This window comes from Chaetodon auriga, chromosome 5, assembly GCF_051107435.1.
Source record: "Chaetodon auriga isolate fChaAug3 chromosome 5, fChaAug3.hap1, whole genome shotgun sequence".
NCBI lineage: Eukaryota > Metazoa > Chordata > Actinopteri > Chaetodontiformes > Chaetodontidae > Chaetodon > Chaetodon auriga.
This window is the reverse complement of record NC_135078.1, coordinates 16,798,172-16,815,857: the sequence shown is the minus strand read 5'-3', so window position 1 is coordinate 16,815,857 and position 17,686 is coordinate 16,798,172. Positions and strand designations below refer to the sequence as shown.

At 40.9% G+C, this 17,686-nt stretch overlaps 3 protein-coding genes across 6 annotated transcripts; 1 reads left to right on the top strand and 2 right to left on the bottom strand.

Moving 5' to 3' along the window:
• The first annotated feature begins 656 nt into the window (after window positions 1-656).
• Window positions 657-5,629, top strand: znf367 (zinc finger protein 367). The gene is made up of 5 exons (XM_076731736.1): window positions 657-1,194; window positions 2,078-2,228; window positions 2,577-2,696; window positions 3,092-3,230; window positions 3,374-5,629. Exons 1-5 carry the CDS (start codon window positions 916-918, stop codon window positions 3,633-3,635), a joined length of 951 nt encoding a protein of 316 aa, XP_076587851.1. The 5' UTR covers window positions 657-915; the 3' UTR covers window positions 3,636-5,629.
• A 72-nt stretch (window positions 5,630-5,701) lies between these two features.
• slc35d2 (solute carrier family 35 member D2) lies at window positions 5,702-10,677 on the bottom strand. Of its 4 annotated transcripts, XM_076731735.1 has the most exons (13): window positions 10,074-10,677; window positions 9,165-9,996; window positions 8,981-9,014; window positions 8,810-8,896; window positions 8,649-8,716; window positions 8,487-8,558; window positions 8,253-8,321; window positions 8,031-8,133; window positions 7,786-7,878; window positions 7,622-7,689; window positions 7,425-7,503; window positions 6,293-6,375; window positions 5,702-5,931 (listed from the first exon to the last, which is right to left on the bottom strand). In XM_076731735.1, the coding sequence occupies exons 2-13, from the start codon at window positions 9,290-9,292 to the stop codon at window positions 5,808-5,810; spliced, it is 1,008 nt and encodes a 335-aa protein (XP_076587850.1). In that variant the 5' UTR covers window positions 9,293-9,996; window positions 10,074-10,677; the 3' UTR covers window positions 5,702-5,807. The 4 variants fall into 4 exon arrangements, with proteins under 4 accessions (XP_076587850.1, XP_076587848.1, XP_076587849.1 ...); XM_076731733.1 differs by having other exon boundaries at window positions 8,981-9,996; XM_076731734.1 differs by having other exon boundaries at window positions 8,810-9,014.
• A 4,659-nt stretch (window positions 10,678-15,336) lies between these two features.
• ccl27a (chemokine (C-C motif) ligand 27a) lies at window positions 15,337-16,999 on the bottom strand. The gene is made up of 3 exons (XM_076731361.1): window positions 16,728-16,999; window positions 16,015-16,132; window positions 15,337-15,792 (listed from the first exon to the last, which is right to left on the bottom strand). The coding sequence occupies exons 1-3, from the start codon at window positions 16,864-16,866 to the stop codon at window positions 15,681-15,683; spliced, it is 369 nt and encodes a 122-aa protein (XP_076587476.1). The 5' UTR covers window positions 16,867-16,999; the 3' UTR covers window positions 15,337-15,680.
• Between the last annotated feature and the right edge of the window lie 687 nt (window positions 17,000-17,686).

The window sequence follows — 17,686 nt, the reverse complement described above, 5'->3', positions numbered from 1 at the left end:
AGATTGTACCTACCTATTATGCAAAGTCTTTTGAAACAACATATTGACTGCTTTATGTGGATTTTTCATGAAAAAATACAATTTAGGGTTAAATTGTAGTTTTTCTAATTTACACCACTTCAACACAAATACATTTTCAAATAACCCTTAGTGTCTTTTTCTTTTTCTCTCACACAGTACACTCTTTGTTCAAGTATTTACGCCCTAAAATGATTACGTAACTTTGGCGCCTCTGGGCCACCGTTTCTTTTCCCTTTAAACTGACCAAAAATGTAATAACATAAACAGACTCTTCAGCGCGGGAAAGAGCCATCTGCTCGCCTGAAACGTAAAATTAACCGCCCTTCACTCTCATTGGCTTCGTCGTGGCCGAACTCTCGTTCTGTGCGTCTTCATTGGCCAATCTTAATGTCAGCGTGCAAGAGCGCGCGTCAATTGTTTAAATCTCATTGGACAAAAACGTCTTGACCAACCATTGCGTACAGCTCTCCCTCTGCCCTGTCTATTGGCCCACGGGCTTACTCGGTAGATCTATGTAGCTGCTACCATTGGTTACGAGTGACACGTGGGATCAGATCCCTGCAGCCGATTGGTTAGTGCACTGCTCAGGCGCGATTTTGCAACGCGGGACAACGTTCCTGTGGGCGCACACAGGCAGTTCAGACGACCCACTGCGTGAAGAGGGAAACTTACCATCATCCTCATATCTGTCTGCATCTTTGTGGCAATTTGGTTGCGAAGAAACGGATTCAAGGTTTTTGTCTGCTCCTCTTTGGAAATGAAGGACATATTCACCCCAGACTGAAAAGGCGCACTACTTATAACTTGTTTGCTGTTAAAATAATCAGTTACAGTTAGAACTTTTACTGTTTTTGCTTTATTTTGCAACTAACACCGGAGTTTGACATCCATACAATGGCCGACAACAAGCACCCGCACGTTATCTTCTGCAACGACTCGCCCAAAAGAGTTTTGGTGTCCGTCATCAAGACCACCCCGATCAAACCGAGGGCAGCGGAAGCCCTGACGCCGACAAGCCCCGGTTTCAGCGACTTTATGGTCTACCCGTGGAAATGGGGGGAGAACGCCCACAATGTGACTCTGAGCCCGGGCTCAGGGAGCGGGGCTTCGTCGCCTACCGGGACTCAGACGGCCAGGGAAGCGGATACAGCGCCTTCACCCGACCAGATCAGGGTAGGTTCAGATTATTTTAACCGTAATGTTGCTGAATATAGCGCGTGGTAGGACAGATGCTGTTGCACAGACTGAGTAGTATTTTATAGCCATGCTTATTTCTTTTATAGTTTGAGACTGTTGACAACACAGCAATACACAAATAACACAGTATTTATAAGTTGTAACAACACTTGCACTACGTTCAACTACTTGTAATAACACCGGCTGTGAGAAGAAAAGCGTGCACGTTTGGCCATACTGACATCTTTTAAAGACACAAACTTTTCCAAACTGAGTCGTTGTGGAATATGAATACAGTCTAGAGGTTCACTATTAATTTCTCATGATGGCACCACATAAAACAGAGAAATTATGTTTGGAGTCGGGCTTAATATGGCCGAGATGGAGAGTCATTTAAAAAAACGCCCGCGCATTAGGGTGTGACATGGTGGATTTTAAACCCTGGTTACTTCCTGATTCTGGAGCAGCTGCTCATACATGACGTCTAGTCGCGCGCCAAAAATGTAACCGGATGTGAATGAATTATAATGGACAAACGTGCATCCTGCTATAACACGTGAGCTCAGAGAAAGAACTTACGATTGATATAATGTTGCAATTCAATATGGCAACAGTAAAGTTTCACAAAAATGGCAACAGTATTCTTATAATCATGTACATGATGTTGATATTTACTTTTTATTCAGTATCCTTTTTTTAATTGCCCCGGTGTTAGTTATCTTATGACTGATATTACGTTGCTTTGTATTGAATATTTCTTTATAATACATATGCATATAAAATAAGTATTAACATTATTTGCCACATATGGCTGCTGTTCAATCGGAAAAAAGGTGCTGATGGTGTGGCTAATGTGAAAACTGTGTGTTCTTGCTGTCAGGATGGTATTCGCAGAGGGCGTCCACGGGCTGACACCGTCCGGGAGCTCATAAGTGAGGGGGAGACTTCATCCAGCCGCATTCGGTGTAACATTTGCAACCGAGTGTTTCCCCGAGAGAAGTCTCTTCAGGCTCATAAGAGGACACACACAGGTGAGAACAGGGAGGGAGGAGCGGTGAATATCAAGAATATCGTATAGTCAAATGACAGGTGCCTAGAGAAACAGGTGGATGTACTGTGATTCAATAATGCCTTTTCCTATGCTGTTAGAAGCAGGAAAGGTCGCGTTAACGCTTGTTAAAACATATGTAACAGTGACTGAACAGGATGGGGGACAGCTCTGCTTGTTCTGTGAGAGCAGCAACTGTTATGATTTTTTTGGCTTTAGTGTTCACATTTGAAATGAGTGTGCTGTCTGTGTGTATCAGGAGCAGCTCTGTGTAATGACAACTGAATTGTAAAACAATGACAATACCGTGGTCTGAACAATGTCCCCCCAGGAGAGAGGCCCTATCTGTGTGACTACCCAAATTGTGGGAAGGCATTTGTCCAGAGCGGTCAGCTGAAGACGCACCAGCGACTGCACACTGGAGAGAAACCCTTTGTCTGCTCTGAGAAAGGTGGGTTTTGGAGAAGACCATGATATTCAACTGAGTGCTCTTTAAGTGAAGCTGTTTGGAAGAAAAAAAATACAAAGTCAAGGTTTCATGAGCTTTCACTTTCAGGTACTTTCCAAAGACATGAAATGTGGCTCAGTTAGTGAGGCCAGGTGGAGCTTTTTTACTGGCTGAGTTATATTTCAAGCATTTGGAAAGTACCCATTAAACACAGGCCTGACAGTGTAACTGTATGTTATGACATAAACGTGCAAGCTGAAAATCACCACCAGAATTTACTAACATGCTAAACAACAACAGCAAGAAAAAGGAGATTTATTCTTAGCTATTCTAATCACAGAGACACATGGCGTGCAATGGCTTACTAAATGTATTCATACCTGTTGCTTTCTCTGCAGGATGTGGCAATCGGTTCACTCATGCCAACCGTCACTGTCCCAAGCATCCTTTCTCCCGCCTGAAGAGAGAGGAACCAAAGGAGGGCCTGGGGAAGGCCCAGTCTGTGGATAACAAGGCTGTGGCAGAGTGGCTGGCAAAGTAAGTGAATATGCAGGTGGACTGAGCAGAAGTGGCCTGTTTTGTGTCAGGACCCACGTTTTGCACAGTGCATCACACATAGTACATTTAATGTCATTTTCTGCTTACACTGTATGTTAATATACTCTTCTCTCTCCTTGCAGGTACTGGCAAACCCGTGAGCAGCGTGCCCCCACAACCACCAAGGTGAAGCCTCAGGGCAAGGCAAGAGCAGAGGACCAGGAGCAGCAGGACCCCATGGAGTTCCTCCAGTCCGATGAAGAGAACGGAGAAGAGGAAGAGGCCGCAGAGGAGGAGAAAGGCAGCCAGGGAGGAGGTGCCGCCAAGCGCCGTCTCCAGGAGCAACGAGAGCGTCTCCATGGTGCCCTGGCACTCATTGAGCTGGCCAACAACCTGTCTGCCTGAACACCCACCTCCTGATCCTGGACTCCCATCCCCTGTCCCTCATACCTCCAGTCCCATTCCGCCTTCCTGCAGTATGTGCTGTAGCTAGAAATTGTTCATAAATGCAGATCAGCGACTAGTTTAGTTTGTTCCATCAAGTTGTAAAACCAGACTTTGAGAAAGAGCTGAATTGGCCTGAGATCAGTGTTATGCACTCGCACCATCTATCCCCCCCCCCCCCTCACAGCACCAGGAAGGCACAAGCTAAAGCACCTTATTCAGCTTCCATTTTATCCTTTTAGGCTGCTATAATCGTAGAATTGACAATATGAAGAATGTTTTTCTTTCTCCTGCCTTCTAAAGGCAAAGGAAGAGTACCTATTATGTTTTAATTTGTCGTGTTTGCACTTTGACGGTAACGAGTTGAAATATGTTGTGAGTGTAACAGAGTGTGTATGACTGATGTATATATGGATTAAGCTCAGATGGACAGAATGATAACAGGGTGTGGTCAGACATACAGTAGGAAATGTCAAGTTGTGCATTCCAACTGTGAGATGGCCTCTCATCATGCTCCCAGGTTTCAGCTCCAGCATTGTAAGCGCAATTTCACCGCCACTAATAACAGTAGTGGTGGTAGAAATAGACCGATGAGGGATAGTTTTATCCTCACTTCTAAAGCACTCTCCAAGGAGTGTGCATATGTGGAGGAGGAGATGAAAACAACTCAGGGGAGCTGGATCAGTGGCATGTAACATGGTCATTTTTTATATGGGAATGAGAGGTGATCATTGCAAGCCTAATCCAGAGGTCTGGTTAGGAATAAGACTTTTAAATAACCCAAACTTTGACAGCTTTTCTCATTATATACACATAATTATATCCGCATGACATTAGCAGAGGCGTGCAGGAAAAGTCCACCTCAAGCCGACTTTACTGCCTTCTGGATGAAGTTTTATAACTAAACGTTACAACTAACTGCGGTCCTACAATACTAAAAAGGTCCAGAGCACCTTTTACAACATGCCATATTTCCATTTCCAACTGCCGTTTTCCTTGAAAATACAAGAAACGTGTGTCTGTTTTCCAACCAGACGGGAGATTTTTTTTTACTATTAGTTTTTTTTCAATGGATGATGTTGGTCACCTTTTATATTAAAAGGTTTTGGACCAGTTATGATACAGGCGTGGTATCATCTCACTTATGTGATATTTATTTCACCATATTTTTTATTAACATTTTGTTCAACTGTTCGAGAGCCCTGGAATCATTTGATGCGTGTAAAGAAATATTCTGGCGTCACACTTTCATAACATTTCAAGTCCATTTAGAATATGTCACAAATTTAAACATCCCACCAATTTTGATTAAGCACTTACAGCCTCTAGTAAGTCTTGGATTAAGCTTGCAATGCACTGGAGATTAACTTTGTCATGTGTCCAGGAAAATGGCACCTGTTTTGTGTAGTGCTGGCTTTTTTTTTAAATTTTTATGTTATCTCTTTTCTTTTTGTTAATGACAACACTACATCCTTCAACACTGTATGAAGTCTGTCATAACTGCCCCGCCTCTGGTTGTTTTGGGGAAACCTATACCTGCAGCCTGTTTGATTCTGTTCGATTTACAAATTACCCGTGTGGCGTTGCGGTGAAACTGGAAGGCAAGTGCATTGTTGATAATCAAAACACCAAATGATTTGTTTTTTGTACCCAATTATAGTATATTTTGAAGTATTTCTAACCCTTAGTCTTTGTGGTTTGAGAAGAGTATGGCATTTAATATATAAACATTGTGTTTGTTAGAATATTGAGTGTGCACAATTTGTGGAGATTGGATTTTAGTTTCAGTTTTCCCCCCCTGCTAACATCCCAACAGTTTTCATGTTTGTTACATGTATAGAGCTTGCTTGGTAGACATTTTATTACACATTTCAGAGGTAAGATTTCTCTTACAGCCTGTCCACACTGTTATATGATTGTTGGTCTTCAATAAACATTCACTGATCCTGACCCAGAAATGATGTGCACTTCTTGTCATGATTCATTCGGGGAATTAAACAGATGGCACCAGTAATGCATCCAGGGAATTCAACCCTTTTATTTTAAATTAATATAAAAATTTTAAGTGTAGAGGCTAATTTATGCTCCAATATGGAGCACAACAATGCCACCAAGTGGTGAAAGCTAAAATAGTTATTTAGTACTTCCTGTTGAATCTTCTGTGATGTGAATCTTCAGCTCTTGTACTTCTTCTGTGTTACTTCTAGATGGTTTGGTGTGAAAGGTGAGATAGGAGTACGCTAGTCCACCTGACATACTGCAAAGGAAAAAAATAAAAGCAATGAGGTCATGGAAAGTAATGTTTGCTATCGCTCAGCTGTTAGGCAACACGCTTTAGCACAAAGATGCCTGGCATATTTGACTTTCAGTCCTGATAACAGATTAACTAATCCATTAGGAATGTTCAGAAGGTTGACATACTTGTTTTGCTCTGGATTGGAAATTGATATCCCAATGCTTACAGAACAAGAAATATTTCATCACAGTCCTCTGCCGTTTGCCAGTTGTCATCAGGTACCGTTCAAAATGACACTGCATGAAATATTTTGCTAAGCAAACATAAAAAAAAAAAAAAAAAAAAAAAAAAAAAAACTAGAAAGGAGAAAAGAAATTCTTACCAAATGCTGAGGCCGAGGAAGTTGGTCCATGAGAACAGATAGTCTCCACCCACAAAGATACCAATGTAGGCTACTGCAACATTCTTCAGAGAGTTCGAACAGAAGTTAGTGATGATCTCAGTAGAAACTGAACAGATAAACAACACATTACCTCCAACAGGAAGGCAGTTTTATGACTGATCCACATGCAGCTTAGATCTTTTAGGATTTTTCATAGTTAAATTTGGGGTAGAGAGGTTTTTTTTTTTGTCACTGAGCAAAAACCCCATAATAACTTTTCAGCATATTGTAACTGAAGTTCTCTGAGAGAAAACTAGACCAGGTTCTGCTTTCAGGCTTTAAAATCTAGCACGTGAAAGGACACTTGCATGTTCCTTCAGATGGTGAAAGCCTGATTCAGTGATGAAAACAGTGCGGAAGATTTTGCAACATGTGATACATTTCCAATACCTCCTTTGCCTACAACAGTGTTTGTGAGTTAACACGTGTGTGAACATGTTCCAGCTCCACATGGAGCTTCGGATTCATTATGTTCAATGCCATGGCACTCACATCAACAAGTGGCAAAGAGGCATGGTGACAAACAGAGGGGAATAACTTTTGAAGGGGGACAAAGGTTTGTGTGTTTTTGTGTAGCTGTTGCTGGCACAAAGTTGAGCATGTCCAGTTTCATTTTCCATGTTCCGCTCACAGCCAAAGGAGAGTGTTGCTGAGACAGTCAAAAAGGATGTCTGGACCATCCTCTCATCACAGCTGTCTCTGAAGCCCGGGGCGCTCTGCCCTGGAGGCCACAAAGCACTGCGGTGGTGTCTTTGAGGAGACGAGACGCGGTGAGAGGGACCGGCATCTTGGCGAGGTTTGTGCCATGAAGAGTGGGCCCTTAGAGGCATGCGGCTTCACTGGCTAACAGAGTCCTTCTGCTGTCGTTTGAATTTGTAGGTTTGGTGTGAGGAGCTTAGTGGAGTGATGCAAGGCAGCAGAGACACAGGCGGAGGGTTTTACACTGTGTATGTTCAAACCGCCCACTGCAGCTTTATAATAATACATTTGGATGCTTTGGAAACCTTGGTGGAGATATTTCCTGTGTGTGACAACTAGTCTAAAAATATTATCCCCATCAGTGTGTTCTTACCTTTATTGCTCCCACTACTGTGGTAGTAAGTGCTGAGTTATAATAGCTGCACAGGACTATGGAGTACATCAGCACAAACCTGAAAACACAGAATGGGGTCTTAAAACCTGAGTAGGCTGAGGCAGTAGTGGAAGAATGATTTAGGAGTTGCCACGAAGGTGTAACTGAACAGTTTGAACTGAATTCTAGTGACGTACCCCATGAAGCAGGACATGAAGAAACAAAAAATAAATGTGGCTTTAACCCAGTCTTCAAAGGTGACTGCCTGTGGATGAAAACACACGGGGTGGTCAGGCAGCGCGAGCGTACAGTTTTGGGCACAAACACAGAGAAAGAAAGCATACACTGTTACTGGATGTACCTTGTGTAAATCTCCAGTAATTGCACTTGCCAACAGAGTGGGGATGATAATTAGGAGGGCATTGTAAAATAAGACACCATACTTTCCAAGGCCCTTAATAAAAAAAGGGGAAAATATTAGATAAAATGTGACCAAAATCAAACACACACAGATCATGTGTGGAGATGTAACAAAGAGCAAAGCGCTGCTCTGAAACTACCAGTACAAATCCTTTCTGTTTATACAGAATGTGCAGGGAATGTTACCTCAATGCCAAGTTTCTTCTTGGTGTACACACTACTGGCGGCAGTGAAGGCATCATTGAGCAGGATGAAAGTATATCCCTCCACATCGAAGGCCAAGTCAGAACTAGAGAGGGACAGTTGGAGGGAAATCAGGAGTGTGGCCTGCACGTGGTTCAATTCTTTGGCAATCTAATGTATGACAAAAAAAATCCAATTAAATTAATTAACTTACAAAATACATACCTTGCAGCAACCATGGCACCAAGGACTATGGTCACAACACTGTACACGAGGCGTTTAGGAAAGGTTTTTCTGTAAAAAGGAGCACAGAAACTTTCAGATTAACAACCCAAAGACCTTATCCTGCTCAGGTCTACTGATTAGAGGCAGATTATAAATCCTGTCATTATGTTAACTGTAATCCATGAAAAGCTTCAAAGCTCTAACAGCAACAGCGAAATTAGAGAAATGTCTTACTTTAGTATATATACTTCCAAGATCATTGTCATCAATATGGTGAATTTCCGTAACACTGTAAACATGGGTAAACTGGAAAAGATGAGAGGAAAGACACATTTATTAAATCTGTGAGACTTCAAATCTGCCAAGTTAGATAACATAAAGCCAAACTGGTTAAACCTGAGTTTTTTGGTGCTTGCCAGTCCTGTAATATGGTTTCCAACATACAGCAAAGGAAGAGGGAAAATCTGGCGAGACAATAAAGGCGTGCAGTATTTTGGAAAACAGAATACAATGAAACAAAGAGAAAAGATCTTTTTTGGAGACTGTGAGCAGCTTACTTTTAAAAGGATACTTCTGTCAAAATCTTGAAACTGGATTGCTTTGCTCGTTTTGGCGGCATAGAGGACAAGAAGGGTGGTGATCATCTGAAAGGACCAAAGAGATGATGAACTGAGTGTCTGTCGAACAAACAGAGGAGAAAAAAAAAAAACCCGCAGCGGACAACTGACCTGGCCAATCCCCACACACATGTATGAAGGAAACCTGCAAAACCAACACATGAACAGCAGACAAACACGCTTCAGGGGGACAATGACTCCTTCAGTGTAGTTATAATCTTCTCGTGTGTGTGTGATCATTTTCCGTTGACACCTTACAAACGACTCCATGACAGCGCGACACAGCGCCACATACCTGAAGCTCGTCAACACGGTTTTATTCACCACCGTGATGAGAAACGAGCTGCCGGCGTAAAACACAGCAGAGAGCAGCTTGTGCAGTGCGGGATGTTCAACAGGTTCTGGACCGGCTTTGGCGGACATCTCCAGGCAGTTTGAAGACACCTGATGGACTTTTAAGAAGTGTTCCTCTCAGGCGGGGTAGTTCCTGGTTTATTGCAGGGTCCACCTGGCTGCAGACTGGGAGGCGCGCATCCACACACAAGCCATTCGTATACAGGAAGTCATGTGACATCAACTGCGAAAGCAGGAAAATCAGATTCCTGACTTTTTACTCATGTAATTGCAGCAGATGGAAAGTTTGTATAACTTGGGTTTTAATGTTAGTCTGCAGTAGATCAACACACACGACAATCTGCAGTGTTTCACTGACCGCGCAAGACCACACACTGTGTTACTGGGACAATTTTAAATGGCTGATGACTCAGTTTTACTGTTAAGATCCAGATCCTACAGTACAAACGTTCACCATACACAGCATGAATGTTCAACTCTTATTTGACAGTTGAACATCTACATCCAAACACATGGGCCTTACCAGAAGTACACAAAGTATGTGGACAGAACAGTCTACTTATTTGCTTTTAGCAAAATAATCTCATCACGTCATAATATGGCACATTTGCAAGCTTTCGGGCCAAATGACAATCAGGGTCACCAGGTCACATGATGACTTTATACCCCAGTCTGCATTCATATAATTTAGAAATTTCTTAAGCAGTCTGACTCCCATCAGAGAGGCCTTTTCAGCTTCAGCCTTTGCAGATCACCAGGACTCTGACTGCCAGCTGGAAAACACAAAGCATCAATGAGCACAAGCACAAAGACTTTTGAAATCAATATCATGATTAACTGTGACATTTACCTCAGTAATGATGGATGAAATAACATCAAATACACGTGCAGAAGAATCTCAGTCCTCACTGTGGAGCTCTTATTAATAATGTGTAGTGAACAATAAAACACAGAATCATAGATTATAACTGACTGACATTTTCCTTACTCTTTAAGAAGTGTTTGTTTTGATGCTCTGTTTCACATTTCCTGACTGCAGTTAAGTGGTACTACAATTACATCTGACTCTTTTATGGCTTGTTATCTCATCCCATCCACCACGTGCTTTAAGGAGGGACAGCATTTCAAAATCACAGCGACATTATCAACACGCTTGAATGACAGACTCTTAGCTAGAAGTTAGTCAGAAGTTAGCTAGCGTCAGAGCTAACCAGTGTCACTATACTCAGCTACTGCAAAACAAAATTCACGAGGTTTACATTCAGTGACTGTCCTCCGATGGTCCACACAGGTACCACGCTGTCTAACACAAACAGAGACACGCGGGTGGGTTTAGTTTACTGCCGACAATAAAAGACCGACTCGGATTTAGTGAGTTAGCGTTAGCCACGTTAGCGCACAAACGATTCAAACATACAGTTTCGAACGATTCCGCTGAAGTTTCAGTCACTACTTCAAATGTGAGTCCACTTTCAGCCACACACCCACCATATCAGGCGCTGATTTCTCACTTATCCTCTTTCACTACATATCTACAGGGAGCCGCGAAGAAGAACCACTTCCGCCGGTTGTCCTAATGTAACTTCCTGTATACGAATAACTATCACCATAACAAGCTGTTTCCTGTCAAGTGCCAAATTTCATTTATGCCCCCCCCCCCCCCCCCAAAAAAAGTCACTGTTCTAGACCTCACAGTGAAAGCTTGTCTCTTTCAGTTGCCAAACCTGCTTTAATAAATATATTAATATAAAATAATTTTAAAATAATTAACTAATATTTTATCAAAATCATTTAAAAAATATATATATATACTGTACAATTTGGAGTATGAAGGCTATTTATTAGCTATAGTTTAGCTATAAACTATTTACAAGAGGGACCTGTGATTCATGTTTCTGTCACATTTTGTTCTCAAGTTAATATGGTGAGAAGAATCACCTCCCAAAACATTGAAACTACGTTGCCTAAATGTATATCATCATCATCATCATCATCATCATCATTATCAGAAAGATAAACATAGGAAGAAACATTAAAGACAGAAACCAAACCACTAACTGTATTCTGACACATTACTGTATGTTTATGTATTAAAGCCGGCGCTTACGTAGACATTTTAATCATTTAATGACGCTGTGCACCTGTTTGGTAGTTTTGCCAAGTTACACATTGTTAGACTGAAAATAGCAATCATGCTTCAATAGGCATGTAGCCAAAGCACTTTCTGTAAAGCTCTCAGCTAGAACATGCTGCAGCCATAAATCTGCTCATTTGAATGTGGTTTTCTGGTCAGACCAGATTTTTCAATATGCTGTTGACAATAGATTTGTCAGGAAAGGAGATACACTGAGATGTTACTATGATTACTGAGACAAATATGGTGTCAAGAAAACACTTTGCATCATTGTACATCACCCACAGTCATTAGAAAGGGGAGATACTTGATATCATATTATGACTGCAAACTTTGAGAGTCAAACATGCTGACTGTCAAACATCTCATCTATGGCAGCCACTGTACTGATCATCATTCATCTTTTATGGGGGTATTTATAGTCATGTGCTGTAATTGACAGTGATGATAAGATGAACCAAGCGAGCAGGACTGTGTTTCATGTTTGGAGCCAGTTTCCTGAGTGAAACTCTGTAAGGAGGAAGTACTTTTTGCTGAATGTGGTGCCACTTTGCAGGGGCATGTGGAGCGGCCTGATAGCTGTGCCAGTTACCAGACAAACATTTGCTTTTCAGTGTGCTCTCTGTCTATAAATATCTATAACACACCTACTTTGGTAAACCTGAAAAATCTGCAGGACGGGAGTTAAATGGGATAAAATGTAAATGAAAATCACTGCAGTTGTCAGTTTTTCCCTTTGTCTCTGTTTGCTTTTGCTCTATTTGCTGCATTTTTCACCGACTTGTGTGTACATTATTTTTACTTTACCTTTGTTTGGCTTTGGCTATTTCTATCTCCCTGTAAATTGTTCTTGGAAATATGTGTCAGCACACTGAGAGCAACTTAAAACTAGAGTCAAATTGTTGCACTCACTTGGCTGATGAAGCTGAGTCAGATCAGTGTTCCACTAGAGGGCGCTACTCCACCAGACTTGTGATGTCCTCACAGTGTAAAAGAAAACATCTTAAACTGATGCAGCAGCAGCAGCTTAAAACAACATCTGCTTCAGCTTTACCTTCAGCAGTTTTGATTGTTTGTGCAACAAAGTCTGATCTGTTGTATTGTCACACTGATACGGCTGCAAATTTTTAATTTATATTAAAGTTGTAAATAATAATTTCATAGTTTATTTTCCAACAACAGTAATCCCTCTTTGATCAACTTTCCAACGTATTGCCCTCTGAGGCAAGTTGAGCAACAGCCAAACTTTTGTGGCTGACAGTTAAAGTGCTGATAAACCCCGGAGAATTACGATAAAAGCTTAAGCCGTCGGCAGGAGTTCAAAATCGTGCAGCCGTGACATGTTCTCGTCTGTGTGTGTGTTACGGTAACTTTTATTGTGGCTCCGTCTTACACCATCATGTTTGTTTTATAAAAATCCTGTCTGTTGCTGATGTCCCGGAGTCTGATTGACTTGTTGACTGTTTAATAGGTCTCTGAGAAGGATTTTAAACTTGTGCTGATGAGGTAAAAGGTTGGATCTCTTTCATAAATGTGTATGATGGTGAAATCTCTTTGTATTAAAGGCTGTTTGACTGTCAGCACTGGAGAAACCTGCTCTGACTGGAGCAGCTACATATGAGAAAGTACTGTGACTGTGACTCAAAGGTCAGATTACCATAACTTGCTTAAGGTAGTTTTCTGCTGTTTCCTGGTCATAACAGCCTGATGACTTGGGCCTTTACCATTAATATAGCTCATTGTAGGCGACTGGAGTAGTGAACTGATGAATCACTGTTTACCTTGAGATTCTTTGATGTCATCAAAAAATGGGTGTAATATATAATAGTGGTAATAGCAGGACTCACAGCAGGGATTTACAACTGACTAATTGTTTGTGAATGAAACCTGGAAGACTGCAGCTATATCAGATGCTGCCTGAGGCTTTTTTTTTTTTTTTTTAAGTTTCTTTTGCCCGTGTTTGTGCACGAAGTGTGTGGCCTTAATTTCTCACTTTTCAGCATTGAAGGTTACATGCTGCCGAATCTGCGTTTCATGGCTACTCACTTTTCTCTCAGTCGTGGATGATTTCAGTGTTGGTCTTCACAGCTGCACAGCACATGAACATCAGTTTTCCTAAAGGCACGATCAAAAGAAAGTTGAATTTATGATGAGAAAATAGGTTCCATTCACATTATATTGTAGTTTAATAATGTAACGAAAGTAACGAAAAATAATGATCCAGAAATTTGGGTATGGGCAAAATCTTGCCCTGGTGTTGGATATGATCTTTACACCATTAAAAGGGTGAAAGGTCAAAACTCAAACTATATCAAAACATTGTTGTACAGTGGAAAGATGATGAAATATTTAGTTAGCTGTCTCTACTTGGACTGGACTGACAGCCTGGAGCACCAGGCAAGTAGTGGCAATGAAACCGGGCTCCTCAGCTTCTGCGGACATCATGGCAGAGGCAAACAGAACAAAGAGGATGTTGATGGAGGACGTTAAGAGGAGAAAAAGACAGAGCGAGAGACCAGATGAGTAAATCTTGGACTGGATTTTAGTCTTTGGTGAAAGCTTTGTGAAATGAAAGGCTGCAAGACAGATGTCGGGCCGGCCTTTTTGCGTTGCGTTTGTTAGAGCTGTAAGTAATATCAGCTGGCTTCCTAAATTATGTCTTGTGCTGTTGGACTTGCTTTAGCTGTGCTGGTAAAGTTGTTGACTTGCTAGTTTTTGATCATATGTAATGTGATCACACTGAATGTACATGTACAGCTGTCCATATTTAGTAAAACAGAATGTGATCATTTGTTAACCCCTTTTGACATATTCTCATTTGAAAACAGGTTGATTGGTAACAGGTGATAGTATCATGATTGGGTATGAAAGGGGCATCCTGGAAAGGCTCAGTCGACCACAAGCAAGGATGGAGCGAGGTTCACCACTTTGTGAACACATGATTGTGTAAAGGATGTTACTGCATGGGCACGGTGGTATTAGAGAACTGCACTAAAAACTGAAGGGATGATGAATCACAAAAATATCAATTGTTCTATAATATTGCTTTCAGTACTTGAATAAAAACATAAAACAGAAAATGACCAAATTTAAAAGGAAAGCCCAATACAAAAAGCTATCAGTAACGGCAGTAAATGTAATTGGCTTCTTTTGGTTCACTCAGTTTGGAATGAACCCGAATAAATCAGCGAAGCGAAACTTTCCAAAAGATTTTACAGCCTTTGCTGTATGCAGCAGCTTGTCTGTGGGATGAGTCATGACAGGAGGGAGAGGGGTCAGAGTTTTCATCATCAAAGGACAAGATTGAACAAGTCCATTTTACTGCCATTCCTTGAAAGGTCTGGAGTTACATTGAAAGATTCAGTTGTTTTGTTTCCATTGAATTCCATTTGTTTTCTTTGAGTGCTCTGCTGTGAAGCCAGAAATCACTTCAGCAAGTCCTTGATGTCTACAATATTTTGACACGTATCCTTATAACTCTGATATTCTTATCTATATTATTCAGTAACTCTCTTAATAGTTTGACTATTGCTAAACAGTTCTCACCACTGCTGGAGCCACACATTAAAATAATCTAAAAGACAAAATGACACAGAAGTCACATTTTACAGAGATTTTATTTTTTGTTTTTTCACAATTTCTGGATAACTGCAGCGGTGGAGAAAAAATCTTCACATCATTTACTGGAGTAATAGTATCACACACTAAAAATATTCCATCGTAATTAAACTCCTGTGTTCGAAATTTAATCAAGTAGAAGTACAGAACTATTAGCAACAAAATAGGCTTAAGGTATTAAATGTACAAGTACTCATAATGCAGAATAGCCCCTGTCAGTGATATACCATTTTACCAGTGGATCATTGTTATCACGGCATTAATATGTAAGTAATACTTAAATGTTGCAGACAGCTGAGGTGTAGTTGATTTTAACTGCATCATATACTGTAAGGTAGTTTAATGTATAACAATGCATCAGATTTTTAGAACTGATCATATGTTTGTGAGTATAAAAGTATAAAAGTGCAGTACTTCACCCTGACGTGTTGCGGGGGTAACAGTATATAGCAATATAAATTAGAAATACTCAAGTAAAGTACAAGCACCTGCAAATTGTAACTAAGTACAGTACTTAATGTACTTAATTACTTTCCACCGCTATATAAAGTAGTGGTGAGTGGCTGTTTTTCATGAGTAGATCTCGACATTTTGCATGATCAATAAAAACAATCAATCATAAGGGCTTCTGTATGGCACAAGCTCTGAAACACCAACTATAGAAAACATGACACACAATGTTTGTGAAAGGTTTCATTCCACAGCTCAGTAAGTGGCTTTCTGCCTGTTCTGCTTCAGCTTCATGTGGAGCCTTATCAGGGGTGTCTTCACCCTGAGAGGAGCACATATGGGCTTCCTCATGTCCCGTACGTACAGTCTGTGGAGCCAAAGGGAAAGAAAATGTTTCCGTTTTAAACAAATGTACTGTTTATATGTAACCATAAGTTAGAATTAAAGCATTCAACGTCATGTGCTGCACTCGTCCCTGTGGCTGAGCTGTTCAAAGTTTAGACAGTAAACAGAAGATGCGACAAAAACGAAGCCTTTGATAACGATAAAATCACTGTGATGACTTTGTTCATTGTTGATCTTCACTTACCGCAGTGCTGGGATGTCACAGGCGCCGCTGCTTCGCTGCACTTCCCATCTTTGAACCTTCAGCAGCACTCGTACAGGGATGTCCTTTTTTGTTGTGACGCAGCATTTTGGAATGCCAGCTGCAATGAGGGATGAAGACACATTACAAAAATGTTGGAAATAAAACAAGGTATAATAACATAATATGGCACAATGGACAAAGAAAATGAAATCTTAAATGCAGTCTACATAATTTTCCAAAAAGAAACATGAGTACCATTTAGATTTCTAAAAAGCACAATGTACTCTTTGGCATTTTGGTTTGGCTATTTGCAAATATAATAAGAGATAAAATGGAAAAAAGTTGAACATAAATGCTGGAGACCATAAAACTGAACAGGACGCAAGATTTTGCATTGTGCGGTGGTGACTGCAAGATGACAGCACACTGCCAATTTTAGGTTGTAAAACTAAAAAAACAGCTGGATGAAATCAATAAACAGCTGTAACAACTGCAAAATTATTTACATCCTCATGCACATGCTTGTTTTCATAGATTAGTGTGATAAGAAACAGAAACATGCAGCTCAGCACTTTACATTTTTATCTATGTTTGCATCAGCTCGTACTTCGCCCAGAAATCTAAAAATCTCTGAACGTAGACGTACAAAAGCTGATTCAGTCCAAGTGTTTTCTTGGTTTCAGCATGAAAATTTGTCACGACACGACAGTTACCTTCAGTAGAGGTGATGGCCAAAGCAAACAGACAGACAATCACAAAGGCGGCTTTAAGATCCATGATGGCAGAGCAAATGATGGGAGGAAATGTGTCCCTGCTTTTTAAATACTGACACTGAACACCACCCATCCACATTTGGAGTGTGTGAACATGGGCTCCAACTTTCCGTGACAAATTAATTAACCCACGGGGATTTAAAAGTCTCCATAAAAAACAAAAGTTACTTTCATTTTGAATCTGACTCTTTGTTCCAACTGCTGCTGATGGATGAGTGTGTGAGACAGGTATGTTTGCTCAGACAGGCTTCGACAGGTTTAATAACCACTCTTATTTGATTGATAGATGCAGAATGAAAACTCAGCGAATGCCACGCCTAGCATGAAAGATAGGGTGGTAGGACACTGTTAAACAATTACAGTAAAACGGAAACTTAATTCAGGTCAAATGTTGGCCTTAACAAACCTCAGTATGAACTGTAACGAGTGCAAAGCTCCGTAATGCTGATCTGAAAAATAACTCTGAGGAATGATCATGGGAACAATCAGAGGAGTTGAAGCACCTGCGTCTGTAGATGGAAGAGCTAAAAAACAATAACGTTGGGGCAAAGGAAACCCAATATTTGGCAACATAATCCTCAAATGCGTGTGGAGGAAAAGATTGCAGGTATTGATTAAGGCTTAACTGACATAAGAGAATCCATGTTGGCAAAGATACAGATCAGACGACAAGACGCAGTGTTGATTTAACACCGCAGAAGCTGCAGCTCAGCAATAAAAACAACATTTCTCATTCAGCATGTGTTCAGGTGTGGCTCACAAACCTGTCGCATGTTGTGCAATTCGACTGATCGTGCAAACCACGCAACGCAATTACTGGGGGGAAAAATGTCAAACTGTACCGCAGGGGAATTTTTCTGGTACCTAATGACAGACTGACTTCTTAGATGTTTATTTGA

Coding starts and splice junctions, on each gene's coding strand:
- ccl27a (XM_076731361.1), bottom strand. CDS start 16,866: ATGTGGATGGGTGGTGTTCAGTGTCAGTATTTAAAAAGCAGGGACACA. Junction 16,133..16,727: donor GGCCATCACCTCTACTGAAG/GTAACTGTCGTG, acceptor CCCTCATTGCAG/CTGGCATTCCAAAATGCTGC. Junction 15,793..16,014: donor TGTGACATCCCAGCACTGCG/GTAAGTGAAGAT, acceptor TTGGCTCCACAG/ACTGTACGTACGGGACATGA.
- slc35d2 (XM_076731731.1), bottom strand. CDS start 9,292: ATGTCCGCCAAAGCCGGTCCAGAACCTGTTGAACATCCCGCACTGCAC. Junction 8,559..8,648: donor GCAAGCACCAAAAAACTCAG/GTTTAACCAGTT, acceptor CATCTTTTCCAG/TTTACCCATGTTTACAGTGT. Junction 5,932..6,292: donor TTCCTCGGCCTCAGCATTTG/GTAAGAATTTCT, acceptor TTTCCTTTGCAG/TATGTCAGGTGGACTAGCGT.
- znf367 (XM_076731736.1), top strand. CDS start 916: ATGGCCGACAACAAGCACCCGCACGTTATCTTCTGCAACGACTCGCCC. Junction 2,229..2,576: donor TCATAAGAGGACACACACAG/GTGAGAACAGGG, acceptor ATGTCCCCCCAG/GAGAGAGGCCCTATCTGTGT. Junction 3,231..3,373: donor GTGGCAGAGTGGCTGGCAAA/GTAAGTGAATAT, acceptor CTCTCCTTGCAG/GTACTGGCAAACCCGTGAGC.